The sequence below is a fragment of the Acanthochromis polyacanthus genome, chromosome 14 (genome assembly GCF_021347895.1).
Source record: "Acanthochromis polyacanthus isolate Apoly-LR-REF ecotype Palm Island chromosome 14, KAUST_Apoly_ChrSc, whole genome shotgun sequence".
NCBI classification, from domain to species: domain Eukaryota; kingdom Metazoa; phylum Chordata; class Actinopteri; family Pomacentridae; genus Acanthochromis; species Acanthochromis polyacanthus.
Window position 1 is genome coordinate 7,210,807 of NC_067126.1, and position 20,481 is coordinate 7,231,287.

The window sequence follows — 20,481 nt, forward strand, 5'->3', positions numbered from 1 at the left end:
GTACTGAGCACAGGCGTGTGTTATGCATGTCTACCTTATGTACGGATACCAAATCACATGACCTAAATTTGTAGCGGGCGGCGGGAATTGATGGGATTCAGAAACACTCCCACAATTTAATAAATTTTTCCTTGTATCATTGCCAATGGATAAGTCCTGATAAGTGACGCCGTGCCGTTATCTTACAACGATACAGAAATCTTTAACAAATCCATGGATCCAGACTATAAGCAGCATCACCGCCAAAATCTAAACACTTGGTCCTTGTGTCATTTCTAACCTTCCCTGAAAATTTCATCCAAATCTGTTAGCCCTTTTTTTGACTAATGTTGCTCACAGACACAGATGGACAAACGTACGCTGATCGCCACATAATGATCGTCTGTACTTCAGTGTTCCATGCATGGTAGCTGTGTTGTAAATGTGATTTAACATTAGGCTGTCACATTCATTTTCCTTTAAACCTGCAATGACAACATTTGTCTGTCAAGTTACTCAAAACTGGAAATGCTGTTAAGGGCTAAGTAGGAATAAGTCTTACAACATGAAAATGTCTCAAGTCAATGCGTTGGTCAGTTTTATAGACAAAGTAAAAACAAACAAGCAAAAAAAAAAAACCAAACAGGCCCGCTGCATATATGATGACATGCAAAGCAAGTGCAGCCCCATGTTTCATCAGTAAGGAATGAAAGAAATGACCAGTCTGACCCAGTAACGCTTTATTAAGGATGCAAATTTTGCAATAGCTTTCCCACCTGATTATTAATGGCGTTATCAGTCATAATCGATTAATAAATATCCTGACTTGCATGATATAAATTGCTACATTGGCTTTGATGCGGTGTTGATTGATGAAGAATAACACTATTCACACAGACTGTCCCTTCCTATGAGAAATGACACCACGGTAACCATTAATCATTACAATCAATCAATCAATCAATTTGTCATGGTTGCATTTTATGAGCTGAGCTTCAGTCGTCACTACAGTATTAAACAGTAAACTATCCCCACAAAAGCATCAATAAATACCAAAAGAAATGGCCGAGTGACATTTTTTAGGGATGTGAATTTTTAACAATTTTCTTAACTGATGATCAAAACCATTACCAATCAGTAATCAATCTATAACATGACTCAGATTGTATAATTCACTACATTGGCTTAGATGCATTGTTAATTGATTTCCTGACTGGTAACCATTAACCTTCACAGAAGAATTTGTCATGATTGCCTTTGTCACGTCCTTCATCTTCTTCCTAATCGGTTAATGTGTTTTTAATCAATTGGATCATTAACTGTAATTAAATTGAATTAAACATCTCTAATCAACAACAACCTGCTCTGCATTTACTGTGTGAAACAACAGAACAGTTTACAGTTTGAAGTGTGATAAATGATCAACACTATCACACACGTCATATAGCAAGTTCAGCTAACGCTACTCCAAAGCTGTTTTTAATTAGCATGTACTGCTGGTGAAGAGGTGTATAATTCAGGATGCTGTGATGCCAGCATCCCACTTCCTGCAGTGTTTTTCTTAGTGTGGGTTCTCTGGTTGCCATGATCACAGAGCAACCCATGACAGTGAGCTGAAAATAAAAAACAAACTGCTATTGTTAACCTCTTTCTGCACCAGCTTTCTCCCTGTTTTTACAATGTCCAGTGAATGATGAATAACTCACAGAAGGATGTTTAGTGGCTTTAACTGCACATGACGTGTACTATTAACCATTTAAACCGTAAAAGCCAGCAGTCTGTTTTAAAGGTATGTTATCATTTTTTCAGTCCCAAAACTACACCATTTATCAGAAACTCTACAAGTGTAATCGTCGATACTTGAACTGGACGGTTTTCCTACAGTTCCTTCAGGAAGAACGACCAAATCTAAAGTTAAAATGGTGACATTTCATCAAAGCCGGTTTATTCTGCATGTCTCAATCAAAAAAAATGGACAAAAATAAGCTATTTGCACCAGATCCTGCAAAAAACAACAAAAATCACATGCAAGTTCCTCTACGCAACTGAGAAGCCATAATTGACTCAACCATCAGTTAGTTTAAGAAACTCAGAGTCTGTAGAGCTTGTAAAAATGTAAATAGTTTAAAATCTATAGCTTTTGAAGCCACCATTTTTCCCCGTTATCTGGAACACCTTTTGGCACTTAAAAAAAATTGTACATATTCATTCCAGATTTTATGGTTTATAGCAATATAGTTTTGCCACAGTTGATGAAACACATTGATGAGTTTTCTCTACTTAAATTCGTGTTTGTGCTGTTTCCATAGAGGTAAATAAAATATTAAAAAATTAACCCACAGTGAATGGAAAGATTTCAGAGCTGTAAATGTAAAAAATTATGTAAGTTATCACCACAAAAATATAGGACAGTGAATACACACTTCTTCATGAGAAAAGTGTGTGTCTTTAATATTTCTTATTTTACAGTGCACCTACTAAAAGTAATAGAAAGGTTTAATGTTTTCTTTATATATATTACAAGACATTGGTGGAGTTTTGAAGAATCATAATTCAGAAATAAGGTGTTGGTCGGGGGCTGCACAGTGATTTAGTGGTTAGCACTTTCGCCTTGCAGCAAGAAGATCCCCGGTTCAAATCCCGGCCTGGGCCTGGGATCTTTCTGCATGGAGTTTGCATGTTCTCCCTGTGCATGTGTGGGTTTTCTCCGGGTACTCCGGCTTCCTCCTACAGTCCAAAAATATGCTGAGGTTAATTGATTGCTCTAAACTGCCCGTAGGTATGAATGTGAGTGTGATTGTCTGTCTGTATATGTAGCCCTGTGACAGACTGGTGACCTGTCCAGAGTGTCCCCTGCCTTCACCCGAGTCAGCTGGGATAGACTCCAGCACCCCCCGCAACCCTAGTGAGGATAAAGCGGTGTATAGAGAATGGATGGATGGTGTTGGTAGGCACTGGAATGAGTCCAATGTGAGGCAACTCAACTCAAAACTTCCAGGACTTTGGCTGCTAACATCTTGATGAATGATACCAAAGGACACCACCTTGTAGAGTCCAGAACTCTGTGGGTCGAAGCTGATTTGCAGCGGATTTCATGGGTCATCAGTATGAAATCACATAACGAGGTTCTGGGCTTTTTGTAAGACAAGTCGAGCCGAGTGCTAACCTTCAGCATTGTGTGTTTCCACAGGTGAACGGCCAGCAGAATATGAAGCTAGGAGGAGGTCTGTCCAGGTCCAACCCTCCCACCCAGAAACCGCCCAGCCCTCCGAGGGCAGGAAAGGGCATCTTAGGGTAGGTAGCACCCCTGCACATGAACAAAAGCCTCCACACACGTGTAAAGAACATATATGTTATGGCAGTCTTGAGTTTCCAGTGACTCCAGTAACTCAAAATTTTCATTGATGGAATCATTGTCTCAAAAAAGAATCATACATTTCTTTCATAGATTTGTTATGTCATCTCTGTCTGTCTGTCTATTACCTGAACTGATCCTTTGTGTTTTAATGGTTTCATGTAAGTGAATTTATTCAGTGTACATTGTGGATTTTCCTTTTTCTGTCCTGTGTTTTAAGGACGGACCAATTATCGACCTGGCTGATTAACATGGCCGATATTTGGCATTCTCCTGATTGTCGACGTTGGTATTTTTAGTGACTGATTATTGATAAATTAAATGCTCTACTTCAGGTCTGACCAGGTGCACTGTCTCTCTGTTGTCACTCTGTGGTCTCAGAAATGTCTCTCAAGCAGGAAATTAGCATCTCTCACAGAGGCTAATGCTATGCTAACGGCCAGCGGCAGTCACAGATTAACCTGAAACAGAGTCTGGAAAGCAATAATTATTAAAGCTTTAAGATCTGGACCTTAGTGGGCAATAAAAGTGATAAAACAGTGAAAGAGAAATAAAATGGAGAACAGCAGATGTAACTGCAGGAGACAAACTGAGCAGAGGAGATCATTTAACCCTGTAAGACCCAAATATAGAATAGAAAATGAACAATAATTTTATATATATAAACCCAAAGATACGAACAAAATAGAAAAAAAAATTATATTAACTCAAATATTGAGAAAATGACCGAAAAATTAGCAAAAAATGTAAATATATAAATAATAATATGTATAAATAAATACAATTTCTGCACCAGTGAGTTTAACAGGGCTAATCCCTCCTATTCTTATTTTACATATTCAGTTATAGTCACTGTTATTAATGAAGAAGTCTAGTTATGAATGACAGGTTCTCTGCTATCACATGGAATGTATTTTGGGTCCAAATAATGGTTATCGGTCTTTCTTGATTACCAATAATCGTCATCGGCCCTCAAAATCCCACATCGGTGAATCCCTGCTGTGTCTTTTTGTGTCCTGAATGCCTGTTTGAAGTGGCATCTTACAGGTTTCTTCAACTTCAGAGACAAATCCGCCCACACAGATGGCTGATGTGTTGATTTTTGCGCCGCATTTAAACTGAGTCGTGTGCGTTTTTTTGTGTGTCTCTTGTGGAAGGACGGAGTATCCTGCGGCGAGCTTATTACAGATTTGACCCGGCAGAGGGGAATAACACACAGACACACACACACACACACACACACACACACACACACACACACACACACACACACACACACACACACACACACACACAGTGAAACGCAGCGCTCAGAGGAATAACGTCATGCGTTGTGAAAGCTTGTTGTGTTCTCTCCCCTCAAACATCTAGGTCACCCAGCTGTAGCCCTCCTTCCTTCTCCCTCTCCTCATCTTCACCTCCTTTTCACTTTCTCTTATCTTTCATCTTACTTTCACCACCTCGCTTTCTTTCCATCCGTCTCTCCCTCTCTCACTGCATCTCTTCTGATCTTCACCTCTAACCTCCATCTCTGTCAGCTTTTCCTTGGTGAAAGCTCCAAAGCCACTTTTCATGTTTGGTTAAAAGAGTAGTAGTAGTGTGCCAAAGTCTGGTACTGTTGGCCGAAACTGAGACTCCACCAGCATACCCTTATATCTAACACCCTAGATAACAAAGGCAGTACATTTATTAAGAGAATTTGTGAGGTTTATTATTAGAATCTTCTGTTAGAATATTGTCAGATTGTCCAGCTTCCATTTTTGTTTTTGTACAGATTAAACCAGATAATAAGCTTTAACAGGGAACTTTGGACTGAATCAAGCTAGCGGTTCCCCCCTTGTTTTGAGTTGTTATGCTCAGGGATGTGATTTTTCCGCGAATTCGCGGAATTCCGCTTTTTTTCAGGGATGGGAATTTACCGTGGATCCGCGGATTTCCGCAGATTTCATTTCAAGTTTGAACACTTTATTGTCGCTGATACTCTCGCGCGATGGTAACGACGTTAACGATAGCTTGTTAATGGTAACGACGTTAACGATAGCTTGTTAACGACGATTGTAAACGGACCAGCGATTGGAAGTCGCCGCGCCGCACACACACCCCCGCCCCCCGTCAACAACTTTCCGCTAGAATCAGAACTTGCTGATCCCATCCCTGTATGCTAAGCTAAGCTAAAAGATTAGTGTCATATTTTGTGTGCAAAAGACATTTTTAAAGTCTGGTGCTAGACATAACTGAGCACCCATGTGTACCCCTCCAACAACATAGTTTATTAGGAGAATTCATTACGTTTATTGTTAGGATCATCTATGATTTATTATCGTCACATTGCCCACCTGTAACTTCCATTTTTGTTTTTGTACAGATTAAACTAGTTATAATTAGGTTTAAGAGGTAGCTTTGGACCGAACCAAGCTAGCCAATTCCCCCTGTTTTGAGTCTTTTTGCTAAGCTAAGCTAAAAGAACAGTGTGATATTTTGTGTGTAAAAGACATTTCTGAAGTCTGGTACTGTTGGTCAGCCCTCAGACAAAACTGAGTCCCCATGTGCACCCCTCCAACAACATAGTGTATTAGGAGAATTCATTTGGTTTATTATGAGGATCATCTATGTTATATCATCGTCCAGATTGCCCATCTTTAACTGTGGTTTTTGTACCAATTTAACTAGATATAATTGTTTTTTAATGAGTTTTAAGGGATACCTTTGGACAGAACCAAGCTAACTTTTACCCCCTGTTTTGAGTGTTTATGCTAAGCTAAGCTAAAGGAATAGTTTTTTAAAGTTTGGTACTGTTGGCCAGCCCTTGGACTCCATGTCTACCCCTTCAGCATACTCTTATATGCAACCTCCCCTTCCCTCTAAATATTACAGTCAGTTAGTTACCCATGGACACCAACTTGACCTTATTTCTAGCCTACATATGTTTAGATTTTGTCAAATTCTCCCTGTTAAATGTGTGTTGAATGAACTATTCACAGGTCTTCTTTTCAGTGCACCGTTTAGCAACTGTGACTGGATTTCTCTGATTATAGAAGAAACTTAAACACATCAGGATTCTCACAGAAAGTTCTGCAGCTCTAAATAGCATTTTTTTTTTCTCTGTGATTTCTAATCAGAGATAATCATATCCTTGCAAAGTGTGAGTTACAAGGAATCTAAAGCTTTGTCTAATGTGTCGTGGAGGAGTGCGGTTTGCAATGCAAACTGCAGTAATCAGGCGCTAATTGTTTTAAAGTGATATCCTCGTTAGCAGTGTGCTACAGCTGCTGCAACTGTTGATGAGCAGCGAATTTACAACTAAATTCCTGCACCTGTAACTTTCACCTCAAACTGTTTCTTTGATTTCTTTATATCTTTCTGCTTAATTCACTCCTCTGCCTCATAGTTTGAAAACATCTGCTGCACGCTAGAATATATGATCCATCGCTAAAGCCAGCAGACTGTTAGCTTAGCTTAACTTAGCATAAAGGCTGGAAACACTGGCTGTGTCCGAAATCGCATACTAACGTACTACATACTACATTCTCAATGAGTATATACTGTATACTACGTACTATAAGTATGATTAGAATGCCGACCGTTCACACTGTAGTATACTACTACGTTTCCCATAATGCATTTCAAACCTCCGACGACAAAAACCGGAAGTACGGCTATCAAATATCTCGGCTGAATGCCGGCTTCAGGTCGATTTTACGCTAACAAACAGTCGCATAATTAATGTGGCAATTTCAAGCCGGCACTCCTCATGCAGTTATTAGCCAGATTATGCGAATCGTTTCAGTTGTAGCTGCAGGCTACTCGAGGTAGCTGCTACTTGTTCTGTATGCAAAGCGAGCTGCTGCAACTAGCTGCTAGCATTCAGTAGCACGTTGTGAGGCGTCTGACAAATTTAAAACGTTGGTCAGAAAACGCCTATTTCTCAAATCTGTGGGGTGATTAGGATGACTACTTAACCACATAAAATAAAATAAAAATCGCCCCGGTCCGGCCACATATCCCGCGGAGGCTTGCATTTCGGTGGGTAGCTCGCAAAGCATTATGGGGCGGTTGAGTATGACTAGTGTGGTCACCGCGCATACTTAAAAATTTTCCGGATATAGTATACATCCGGGTATTTCTCGCGTACTCAGTCTTTTCATACTATCGAATGTGAACGCACTACATACTTATTTTGACGTCACACTTAGTATGAGTAGTACGTTAGTATGCGATTTCGGACACAGCCACTGACTTCTGGCAGTCACTGCTTGCTGCAGAAATAGTCTCTATTAAGGATGAGCGATCTAACCATAGATGACAACATGACAGTCTTTTGAGGCAGAATAACGATCCTGGATCTGAATTATAATTATCTCCACAGATTTACTTGAATTCAAAATCAAAATGGATCCAAAGCCAGCCAGTCACTTCAGCTCAAGACTAAAGGCCCAACTCACAAATCTCTGCGTTCAGTTTTCGCTCAAAATTTAAATTTTTAATCAATTGCTTTGATGTTTGTTGAGTTTCCACCCTAAAAGCTGAGCTAAATAATCACTATTGATAGTGAACTTCTTTTCTCAGGAGAAAGGTGACATTAGACAAATGTTTGCTGCTTAGATGCAGATAGTTTCTGACATTAAAACTCCAAGAAAAGGAGCATGAGAGCTGCCTCCTCTTAATGTTTTACATTTCTGGATAAACATAACTGATAGCTTATTGCCAAGACATTTATAAATTACTCATTTAAAAGGCTCAGCCCCAACTAAACCCACTCACTGCAGCACTGATGGCCTCAACTTTTCCACTGGCAGCACTGGTGACACCAACTTTCTCGGTTGGCTCCACCAGCATGGTTTGGTCGCTTTGGGTGCAGTCTTGAGCCCTGTCAAGCTAAATTAGTTATTAAGCTTATCATAGGATGAAGTTAAAACAGCAATAACACTATGAGGGAGAAAAACCAGCCTAGATACAACAGAGAAGACTTGAATCATCTCTGATTTCTGCACAGGCAGCTGCTGACTGTTGTCTATAATTTAGTTTAAATGCAAACTGCTTTTACAGTCTGCAGATTTTCTGATAAGGATTCACAACAACACTAATTTCAGGATGCCGGTCCACTGGCTGCTATCCTTCGTCCATCATGTTGTCTGTTTACAAAAGAAGTTTAGCCTCCAAGATTTATAGCTGTACATTTTTAAAGTCTGGTGCTGTTGGGCTACGCTAACCAGCTGCAGAATGTAGCTTAACAGACTGACATTTGTGCTATCAGTCTTCTTATCTCATCACATTTTTACCAACACTATTTAAGATTTCTCATGGCATAACACTTGTTCCAGCCCTTGCATGTTTATGTTTGGGCAGCCAGCTGGACTAGCATCATCCGTCCTCCTGCTAGCTGCGTCAGAGTTCCTTCTTATTTCCCGTATCCTGCTGATTAGCCGGCTGTTGTACCCCGAACCTTTATATATCATAGCAGGATTGTTGTTTCCCTGCTGGACCCCGCCCAGCAGGACAACATTCAGGCTACCAATAACCCTTAATGCAATGCTCTGTGCAGGAGGCCGTGTTGTTATTCTGGAGCTCTCTTCATTCAGAAACCGCACTGATGTTATGAACACTTAAATCAGTCCTCGCCTATAAGACGACGCCCTCTTTTCAAACCTAATGCAGTCTTATATTCAGGCCGATGTGGTGCAGAAGAAGATGAGAAAGTGTTAATAAGAAAGAGCGAACAGAAGCAGCTTAGCAGTTGGTTGGAACTAAGCTGTGGTCAGCAGCCAAGTGCGTCTGTCCTCGCCAACACACACCAGTGCAAGTGTTCACGCAGAGACGAGGAACAAACACACAGTAGTCAGCTGGCGACACGCTGCAAGTCAACAAGCCTTCTGACAACGCTCGCACATTCACACAACGCTCACGAAACAATTTTCACATTCTGCCTCGGCCCTAAAGCACCACTCCGATGGGATTAACATTGCAGACGGGATTTCAAACTTGGTGAAATTACAGGATCCGAAATAGACATTCAGCGAGACGTAAATCTGCTTAAAAACCATAAAGAAAAGATTCTTAGGGAGAGAAGCCGCCTTTACATCCTGGTTGCATTACTAACAGGAGCTGCTAATACCTCATTTGTCGTACAAAAATGACACAGAAAGTTGCTAAAATGGCACAAAAAGACAAAAATAGCACAGAGGCACAAAAAATTGCAGTAAGATGACAAAGATGTCAAAATAACAAAGAAAATACACAAAACAGACAGAAAAAGATGCTAAAATGTGATGAAAATGACACACAAAGATGCAAAAAAGACAAAAATAGAACAGCAAGAAGCTAAACTGATTTAAAAAATGAATAAACAGACAACATATGCTGAAATTAGACACAAAAATAACAATAAAGGGACACAAAATTAGTAAAAAGACACAAGGAATGCTAAAATAACACAAAGAGGCACAGAATGACACAGAAAGATACAAAAAATGGCATAAAAGTTAATTAGAAATGATGAAAACCAGAAAAAGAAACATCTTTTGAGTCATGTTGGGAATATTTTGAGCAATTCTGGCCATGTTCCAGGTAGCTTTGGTGAAAATAAATTGTCATTTAGTAAAATTTTGTAGTTTTTTTTTGGTAATTTTTTGTCAGTTTTGGCTACTTTTGACTCGGTTTGGCCATATTTGAAGACATTCTGAATACTATTTGTCATGTACTTTTACTGACCAGTTTGACGAAATGTGAACAAAATATAGGATTAAATATAATAAAACAGCTTATAATTTCTTTATGTTGTCAAATTCTGTTGTTGTTAACATGTTTTGCTCAGTTTTTTTTGTCTTTTATCTTCAGTTTTGAAAGAAAAGCCAAATGTCACAATGATCTGATGAAAGAAATTCACTTTAAATTAAAAGGATGTAACTCCAGATGGAATTAAAATTCAGATTTTACTGAAACAGAAGATTATTATAATAGTAATATGATTATTACTGAGGAGGAGGTAAAAAATGACTTGGTTGTTGTTTTTTGTAGTTCTTTCCTTTTTGTACATGACAGAAATGATCATTTATCTTAGGCTGCATGCTCATTATGCCATTCAAATGTTGTTAAAGAATTCTGTAACTGCGTTCTTTCCGTTTGCATTGACGCTACCGTTATGTTTATGCTTCATTAACTGACATTTTTCTGTTCTGATTTGGGGAGAAATCTTCCCCCTGGAGGTCTCAAACTCGCCAGTCTGATTTTGGGGCTGTTTTTGTTCTCTGGTTCCCCTTATTTGTCCTTATTCTCTGCAGTTTTGCAACGCTGCAGGAGTTGTAATTCTCTAAAAATACTCCCTGACCTTTAAACATAACCTTAACAGATTTCTTCATTTCTCCCGCAGCAGGGGGGAGGCGAAAACCAGCTCATCTTTAATGCAGAAGCGTGTTTAATTGCACATCGGGCGTGATTACTAAATGTCACACTTAATTTAATTTTAATTATTTTTATTTTTAGAGTAGACTGTTGATAGAATACTCTGACTGCTCTGTAGTGCCCTCCTGTGGCTTCTTAACGACATTGACCTTAATTATTTCATAAAGCCTCACTAAAAAGCTCAGACACTGTAGTTCTAATAGCAGTGATCTTTTTCTATCTCACACAGTATCTGCAGCATACCAGCAGGACTTTTTTTTCCAGGCTGCAACATATGTTGTATTTTTTGGGTGTAGTAGCTTTTGCTGCTAATAAATATCACTTTTCTTACCTGTTTTAGGTTGGTTAATTGGTCACGTCTTGCTTTCCTAGCTGCTCACATGAAAAAAAGAGGATTTTTAATATATCCCAAAAGTTTGTTTTGCTTTGTAAATCTAAATGTGTAAAGAATAAATATAAAAACCTGATTTAGATGGGTGGAACAGATGGGTGACTAACTATTAAAAGTGAAATAGCAACAAGGAAATTAACATTTATTGTAAAAGGCAGCTGGGTTAGCGCTGAACTGCCTGCAGATAAATTGCACGTTAGTACAGCGACAGACGTTTCAAAAAAAGTAATCAGTTTATAAATCTAAATTGCTAGTTACTACATAGCTTCATAAAGCGATATAACAGCTGTGTGTGAAGAAAATTTAGGTATGTGCTTCATTGTCCTCATGAGGAACTTTGACAATCAATAAAGTTTATCTTATCTGTCAGTAATGTTATAGTGGTGTTTATAAAGGAGAAGACTTCTGCTCCTTCCATATTTGTGTTGTTGGGATACAAATGCAAGATTACTAAAAAGTTCCTCTGCAGATGTTCCAAAGAATCCAGTTAAATAATGCTGTCCAAGTTGTTTTAAACATATGAGCTCTGACTGGAGCCCATTAAACATCACAGAAGTCTCTGTCATGGTGCTCATTGTTAACTAAACTCCCATAATGCTTCTACTTGCCATCATGATGCTACTCAAAGTCCGAGTGATGCGACATCTGGTCGCTGCAGTGTTAAACAGTGAGAGGTTCCACCTGGTGGCGTAAGCAGGTACTACAGCTGATCGACGATACATTTTCTGACCGACGCTACCATTCAAAAGTTTGGGTTACTCAGACAATTTCATGTTTTCCGTGAAACCTCACACTTTTATCCATGTGCTATCATAACTGCACAAGGGTTTTCTAATCATTTAGCCTTTCAACACCATCAGCTAACACAATGTAGCATTAGAACACGGGAGTGATGGTTGCTGGAAATGTTCCTCTGTACCCCTATGGAGATATTCCTTTAAAAATCAGCCCTTTTACAGCTAGAATAGTCATTTAGCACATTAACAATGTCTAGACTGGATTTCTGATGAATAGAATGCTGTCTACATTGAAAAAAAACATGCTTTTCTTTCAAAAATAAGGAGATTTCTAAGTAATCCCAAACTTTTGAACGCTGGTGTACATTTGGGGCATTTGTAGATTTTCTTTTGGAGCTTGTGGAGCCACAAATACCCTCACTACATTTCAGACAGCGTACTACCACAGCAATGTCCATGACCAGCTTGAATGCAGAAAAGCTTTTCTTTTTCTTAATGCACTGCAGAGTCAGTGAGTTGTCAAGCATATGCATTGGATTGATTTTAATCGAACAGAATAGATCTTTATTGTCATTCATAAACAGCAACAAACAGCAGTTCAGCAGCCCTTTGGATTAGCGGGATACAACAATATAGCACTAAATCCTTAGAAAAAACCTCATTACACAAAACAGACTGAAGACAAAATCAAATCTAAATTTGAATAAGAATGCAACACATAAGAACAAAATGAAAGATAAAATTGCACATGAGGTAGCTCGTACAGTAACTTTAATGTACTTAAAGTGTGTATTACCAGCAAAAATGGCATCGGATCGGGACTCGGTATCAACAAATACTAAATAAGTGACTCAGATCAGGATATCCCTTATTTAAAACAATACCTACGGTAATTAAAAATAATATATAATTAAAAGTGCAAATGAATTGAAGTAACCTCATTCATGTCTTCCTATTTAACAGGTTGGACATGGTGTTTGTGTTTTGGGATGGACCTGTTGTGACCAGAACCTCCATCTCCCCATTAACCCTGTCTTCATCCTTACCTCTTGCATGTGCAGGAAAAACTCCCCCTACAGGACTCTGGAGCCAGTGCGCCCCCCTGTGGTGCCCAATGATTATGTCTCCAGCCCCACCAGAAACAGTATGGCCGTCGGACAGCTTCCGAGTCCGGCCCGCACCGCCACCCTCAACCACCGACCCCGAACGTACAGGTAGTCGGGTCGGCATGTAACCGTGGCCGCCAGAACGGGGTTTCAGCGCTTCTAGCTGCACTCTCATGGACATAACGCGTCTTTTTGAAATTACTTTTATGCTTTTAAATTGAAAAAGGTTAATATTCAGCATGTCAGTACGTCTAGTTTGGGACTACAGATTTAGAAAGGTTTAACCTGCTGAACCCTACACAATTTCTGGGCATTTTTAGTCACTGTAGGCTCATTTTTCACCACAACTTAAAGTCCTGCAGAAAATAGCTTAATACAAAATATGAAATTCACCATGTACAACTTTTAAAGTGCCCACAATACTGGGAAAATGGTAATGCTACACATAATTGTGCCAAGGAGCAAGAACTTAACATTTGTTTTACAGAATCTGGTGCATTTTTAAAAAATTAAACATGTAGAATAATTATGTAATTATGATTCAATATCTTGTTTTTTAAGCTCACGTTATCTGGCACAACATAAATGAGTAGCTCAAGGACCACAACAATCTGGCAATTCTTTTTGTTTTTTTAAGTTTTGTCGCTCTGAAAAATGGTGTCCTCATTTTAAAATTATGCTTTTTTTATCCCACTGGTGGGTTTGGGGTTCAGACGGTTAAAAACAGTGTGAGCTTAATAACAACCTGTAATGATCATGATGTTCAGATGTTTTGTTCCCAAACTAGACTTACACATATGTTAAAGATAAACACATCTTTACTCTATCAGCACATTCTTCTTTCTCAGCTTATTTTGCTTCCATTCTTGGTGTTTCCAGCTGATTAATTAATTAGCAAGGTGACTAAACCCGAGCAAATGTTTTGGATGTCCTTGAAGCTCATTTATTGCCACAGATGTTCCACATAAAACAGAAAAAAAACAGACCACAAAGGACTGTTTAATGCTGTATAGCTAGAAAACAGTTAGCCTAGCTTAGCATAAAGATAGAGACAAGAGACAGGTGAAACAGCAGCTTAATTTGTAGTTTTCACACTTTGGTTCTTGTGTAGATTAAGATAAAGAGGTGCCAGTAGGTGGATTCTGTCACCTGTAGACAGAGCTAAGCTGGCTGTGTCTTTCTGTTTCCAGTTGCTATCTGAGGCTAAGCTAACTAGCTGCTGGTTGTAGCTACATATTTAGCATTTGAACATGAGAGAGGTGCAAATCTGAACATCTCATCAAGAAAGATGATGGGTTTTTCAAGGTAAATCTTTGGATTATTGACGTAAAAATTAGAAATTTGGGTACTGTGAATGTGGATGAGACAGACATTTTTAAGTTGTATCCTTGTCAGGGTAATTTGCAGTTGCATTTTCTCCAAAATCTTTGCTTGTGGGTTTTCATCTTTCTTTGGATGTCATTTTTAGACTTTGCTTCATCTCACTTTGTTCTGCTTTGGCTTCTCAGTCTATCTAAAGTCTGCTGCTGTCAGTGTTTCCTCTGGTTTTATTTAGTAGTGATACTCAGGAGGCTGATTTTAGATCCAGTAATGTGTGTCGCTAAAATTTTTTCACATAATTACTGCAGTCAGCTGTGGATAATTGATCTGGTCAACCTGGATTCACAAATTACATTAAAAAAATAAAGATAATTGGTATTTAAAAGGAATATATTGACATTTTTGTGAGTTTAGAAGCTGCTTACTCTCCAAAATCTCCTATTGAGCATCATCTTCTGGTTTGTGAATCCTGCTGCTTTTATTAAATTTCCAAATATCTTCTGCTGTATCGCTGTTAAGAGAACACAGAGGACACACAGTACTAACTTCCTGCTTCCATCCTCGCAGCATCCACTAACTGGTTTTCTTCTCATTCATTGATTCACTTTTTCAGTTTGAAGCTTTTCTCTTCATCTCTTTACGTAACTTTATGAGCGTGTTGGTATCTTGGATGGGAGACAAACACTCTGAAAGCTTTGCCTTGTAATTTTGCATTTACTCATGAATATTTGATTCCTTGGAAGTGTTTGAATGGTAATCTTAAAGCAACACGTGTGGTAATTATTTAGAGCTTTGGAGTTTTGACAACGATAGCGAAGATAAGAAACGATATAAACAGAGCAAATGTTTGTATCACATTTCATACGGTTCGCACGATTTGCTTTTGTTCAAGGAAACACAAGGAAAGTCAAAGTTATAAATAAGGTTTTTTCAATTAAATAGCCCTAGCTTCATCATTTACTGTTGAGCTTTGTTTTATTGCATTGTAATTATGTACATTTATTCAGTAAATTGAATTGAATATTTCGACTGTTTAGATTTTTTGCTGCTTCAGAGAATCCTTCCCATCCAATCACCACCTTCGTCTCTAGAACTTTTAGCCAATCAGAGTTTGTGTTGCTACTTTCTGTGCTTCAACATTAACTGAACTGAATGATGCTCTTTCTCTACAGGCAGCCAACTGTCTGTCTTTTTCTCATTGTCGCTTCTTGTTTCCTCCTGTTTTTACCTTTAATATCGATTTGCTTCTTTCTGTCCTTACATGAATATTTAAAATTAAAAGTTAAAATGAGTCGATGGTTAGTTTAGGATTTGCTTCGTAATTATAGAAAGTTTAATTTATACGTTTTGCAAGAAGAATAAGTTAAGGACACACGTGATACCAAACAGGTCATCTGAGGCCCTTTTGTCAAAATAATGATCTTAATTGCTTGTGTTTTTTTATTTTATATTTTTATGTTTGATTGTGTAAGCCAAGTAAAATTTCAACTAAAAATGAATTTAATTATCAGTCTGCAATGTTTTTATTACTTATCAGGTAGTATGTAGGTTGAATAATGTCCAAAACAGTGAAAACGCGCATAATGACAAATTCTAATGCGTATTCTTGTGTGCACACAGCTGTCCCAAACCCCAAAATACTCACTTTGCAATTACATAAAACAGAGAAAGGCAGAAAGTCCTCACGTAAAGTAAAGCTGGCTGATATTTTAGCTTAAAACATGCACAAAACAACTGGTAATTTATATATAATTTAAGGACATCAGTTTCATTTTTGTAGCTCAGCCTGGACTTTCTGCTGTGCTGTTGTAAAGGTAATAATAACAATAATCTCTTGATTTGTCTGTTACAGTTTATACAACAAATGCAGCTCAGTGTGCAAAAATAAAGCATAAGATGATAGAATACAAAGTCTATAATAAAAGTAATAAAAAGGTGTGAAATTACAGTAAATTAAATGAAACTACTTACAAATGAGCCTAAAGAGTTGTGACTTTTCCTATATACAGGACATTAATTATTATGGTCTGTGTTTGCGCAGTGGCAGCAGTGGAGGCAGCCATCCCAGCAGCAGCAGTCGCAGCAGCAGCAGAGAGAACAGCGGCAGCGGCAGCGTTGGCATCCCCATCGCTGTGCCAACGCCCTCCCCACCCTCCACCTTCCCAGGTAAAGCACTGTAGCCTCACACGGGGCACCACACGACACTTTATGGTTAAAAATGCACTCGCATGTAATGGGCACCACTGAATATAGAATTCAGAAAATAATTTGTTTTAGTTCACATTGAATATTGATAAATTTAATTAAATCTACTTGTGCTGATCAGTCTCAATGAAATCAGAGTTCACAGCTTTTGATCACGAGACTGAGCAGCACACATATGTAGTTACACTGCCGTTCAAAACTTTGGGGTCATACAGGCAAATGCATGTGTTCCATGAAAACTCACACTTTTATTCATGTGCTAACATGATTGCACAAAGGTTTTCTAATCATCAATGAGCATTTCAACACCATTAGCTAACACAATGTAGCATTAGAACACAGCAAATGTTCCTCTGTACCCCTATGGAGATATTCCATTAAAAATCAGCTGTTTCCAGCTAGAATAGTCATTTAGCACATTAACTATGTCTAGACTGGATTTCAGATTGATTTGTTATTTTCATTGAAAAAAAACTGCTTTTCTTTCAAAAATAAAGACCTTGCTACATGATCCCAAACTTTTGAATGGTATTATATATAAATACATAAGTAATTCTACTATTCTATTCTGCTTGTGATTTGGTGCCATGTTATGTTGGAATTTGACTTTATGTTGTTTGTTTTAACACAATAAAAGATAGTCTTTGTTTTAATGAAGCTCACAGCCATTGTGTTTAAGGCCTAATAGCATTTTATTGAATTCTAATCAGTACCAGAAGCATTCATTAAACAAATCCCCATCCAGTCTCATCAAGTTTAACTTACATTATATTAAATTAAAATTAAGTATTAACCAGTTGCTTGGTTTCCAGTTTTTACGTTATTCTTCGCCTATTTTCATCAGGCTAAACGTAACACTTATGTTATTTTTCTAATGCAGGAAAAGTAAAGTAAATATTAAACAACATCAAACATTTTTAGGTTTGATGTTTGAATATCTTTTTGCAGCACCCACTGCACTTGTTTGCACTTTGTCCCTCACTCCCTCCTTTAACCTTCCTTCTTTACTTCTTCCTCCTTTAACCTTTCTTCTTAACTCTTTCCTGAAGTTTCCCCGACTACTGGACCAGCTAGCTCGTCCTCCACAGCTCCTAACTCCTCCCCCTCGCCTTCACCGACTCCTTCCTCCTTCTCCTCCTCTTCCTCCACCACCACCCTAACACAACCCAATGCTCCTTTGCCGCCAAACTCACCCTCACAACACGCCGACTCGTCTCCTCAGCAAAGCTCGCGATCGAACGCACCAAACGCCTCCCCGCCCTCTAACCCCTCCCCCAGCCCCGCCGACGTCCAGTCAGAACTGTCTCCTCTCCTTCCTCCCGCCCCTCCTCCTCCACTGTCCTCCTCTTCCTCCTCCTCATCACCTGCTGAAGGTGAGTTTCTTCAACACCTCCGTCGCCCACCAGCCTCCTCAGCTCACTTCGTTTCTGTCTCGTCCTGTTGTCTCCTTTCATTCAACCACCATTTTATTGCCGATAATAGAGAAAATTTGCGCTTATTTCCATATTTCATGGTCACTGCTACAAGAGAAAAAGCTTCTCATTGGACTAAAAATAAAACACAATAAGATAAGCAATAAAATTTGCCTTTATTAATCCCACAGTGGGGAAATTAGTGTTACATCAGCAAATATTTAAGAAATATAGTACAAAAACACAAAAATAAACCAATATATACATAGTTCGAGATAACAGTATTGCACTGAGAAGTATTAATATTGCACAGATTTGTTCGTAGGTAGATAAATAATGATATCGCACATATTCTGTCATATATGTAGAAAAATAGGTGTTGCATAGAGTTTTTACAAGTGCAAAATATTCAGAATTCACCAAATGTGTTGAGAAGTTTGACAATTTTTCAGTCTACTGGGAGCAGAGCTGGTTGGAATAAATCAACACTTTGTAAAACCTGTTTATTAGCATTTTTACTGAGAGGCAGATGAGAAAATGAATCATCAGGACTGACGTTAACCCTCTAAACCCCAAACAGTTTCAGTTTTGGGATCATTTTAGCTTCAATATAAAGAAACAACACAGTCATTGTTAGAAGTAGCAGCCTGAAGTGGAATTAACAGAAGTAATTTCAATTAATTTAAAGGTATGAAAGATAAGATGTCAACCTGAACATAAAAAAGTTAATAAAGCATCTCTGCTGCTTCAGGCCCCATCGTCCCTCAGTTCTACAGCATGAACCGTCCTCAGCCTCGACAGCAGACTCCTCAGGTGGGCGGGTCTCTGCCGTACCGCCGCCCCCCCTCTGTGACCGGCCAGCCAATCGCAACGCAGAATCAGGTCAATGGTGGTCCCTACTACAACCAGAGCCCAGGTAGGTACCAAAAACACATCAAAGTCCTCACTCAGAGTGCAGAATGTGGCTCGTAGTGGATTAAAATCAATTACTAGTGTAGTAGTAGTAGTGGTATCTTTGGTCATTCCACCTCAATTCACCAAATATTTTTTAAAAAGCTCACACCTGACAATCTTATGTTTGCAGATTCTGTATTTCCTGTGAGACGTGTGAAGTCTGAGGTCAAAGGTAGCATTCGTTTTTGAGATAAATATTCTTAAAAAAAAGGTGGAATCGTTGATTTCTGCGGGGCATGGTGGTGGCGGTATCATGCTGTTGGTTAATGTTTGAACAGCTATAACTTGAGAAATAATGTAGCTACTTTCCTGAAATTATTAAGGTAAATTTATATGTACATCTGGTCTTCAATAGTAAAACTCTGCTTTAATAGAATAATACAAACCAGTTATATGATGGTGCAAATGTTGTCCATAAAAAGCCCATGTTTGTGTTCTAAACCCATGTTCCACCAAACAAAACTTTTATTTATTTTTTATGTTCCACCAAACATAAAACCTTTATTTTTCGTTCTAAGAGGCACATTTATTCTTCCTGTGATTGGCACCCATAGGAGCTTTTACAAAGTGCAGCATGATGCCAGTCAGAGACATAATTTACAAGAAAAACATTGTCCTAATTATGATTTTTGCTTTTATGGCCAGTATTTGAACATATATTGAGTAGGTATGAAAACAAAGAATCTACAAAATCAAACATTGACATGGCCCCGCCCCTCTAGGACTTTATAACTCAAAAACTAAAGTTACCTTTGATCCCAGGTTATACACATGATCAAATCAATCAGTATTCATCACCTGAGCTGGTCAGATGTGAAACATTTGGTGAGTTAATAACCCAGTAATATCTTGTGTGTTTTGTCAGCCTCCCCTCCACCTCCGTCCCTCCTCCAGTTCACTCCTCAGCTTCCTCTCATGGGTTTCGTCGCTCGAGTTCAGGAATCCAGTAAGTTACACTAGTTTTTGTTTTCCGTCCTGCATCACAGAAACATTTCCTTATGTGTTTTTTCTTGCGAATAGCAAGGTCCACTTCTGTTTGTCTAATCTACCTCCACCTCCAGTTTCAGACGCTCCTCCTCCTCCTCATCCAGCCACCGAGAGCCAATCAGGACCTGAGGAGCCTGTTTCGACACCTGAGCCTTTACAGGACGGACACGAAGAGGAGGACTCGGCAGTGGTGGAGTATAATGATCCATACGCTGAGGAAGACCCGCCGTGGGCCCCAAGAAACTACCTGGAGAAAGGTACGCAGCATAAACACCTGCATCTCTAAACAACACAACATGATCTCTGCAAACAACACAACCGCTGCTGAAAGTAGAGAGAACTTAATATCTTTTACATGGAATGACCAAGGTAAGAAAGAAACTCATTTTTCATAAAAAATGCATGGTAAAACTTTTTTTTGATGTTCATTTTAAAAGTACATAAAATACAATGGCTTTACATGACGTCATTTTTAAAAAAATTCTATTTCATATTTAGATTTTTTTTCTTTCTGTGGACTGATGTTGATAAATGAACACGAGACGTCTCAAATGAGTCGTATTAAAAGTGCACATTATTCAAGCACCTTTTTGAACCAGAAACATTTGAACCATTTTCATTTTATATGTGAATTACA

The 20,481-nt window shown here is 38.6% G+C and overlaps 1 protein-coding gene across 2 annotated transcripts in view; it reads left to right on the plus strand.

The window, feature by feature from the left end:
* LOC110959571 (abl interactor 2-like) overlaps positions 1 to 20,481 on the plus strand; it is a 63,578-nt gene that overhangs the window by 37,394 nt on the left and 5,703 nt on the right. The window contains exons 5-11 of one of the 2 annotated variants that reach the window (XM_051958840.1): positions 3,170 to 3,273; positions 12,922 to 13,074; positions 16,328 to 16,452; positions 17,541 to 17,864; positions 18,655 to 18,819; positions 19,723 to 19,803; positions 19,919 to 20,101. In XM_051958840.1, the coding sequence (XP_051814800.1) occupies positions 3,170 to 3,273; positions 12,922 to 13,074; positions 16,328 to 16,452; positions 17,541 to 17,864; positions 18,655 to 18,819; positions 19,723 to 19,803; positions 19,919 to 20,101 (1,135 nt within the window). The remainder of the gene's footprint in view (positions 1 to 3,169; positions 3,274 to 12,921; positions 13,075 to 16,327; positions 16,453 to 17,540; positions 17,865 to 18,654; positions 18,820 to 19,722; positions 19,804 to 19,918; positions 20,102 to 20,481) is intronic. The other variant, XM_051958841.1, reaches the window with a different exon arrangement.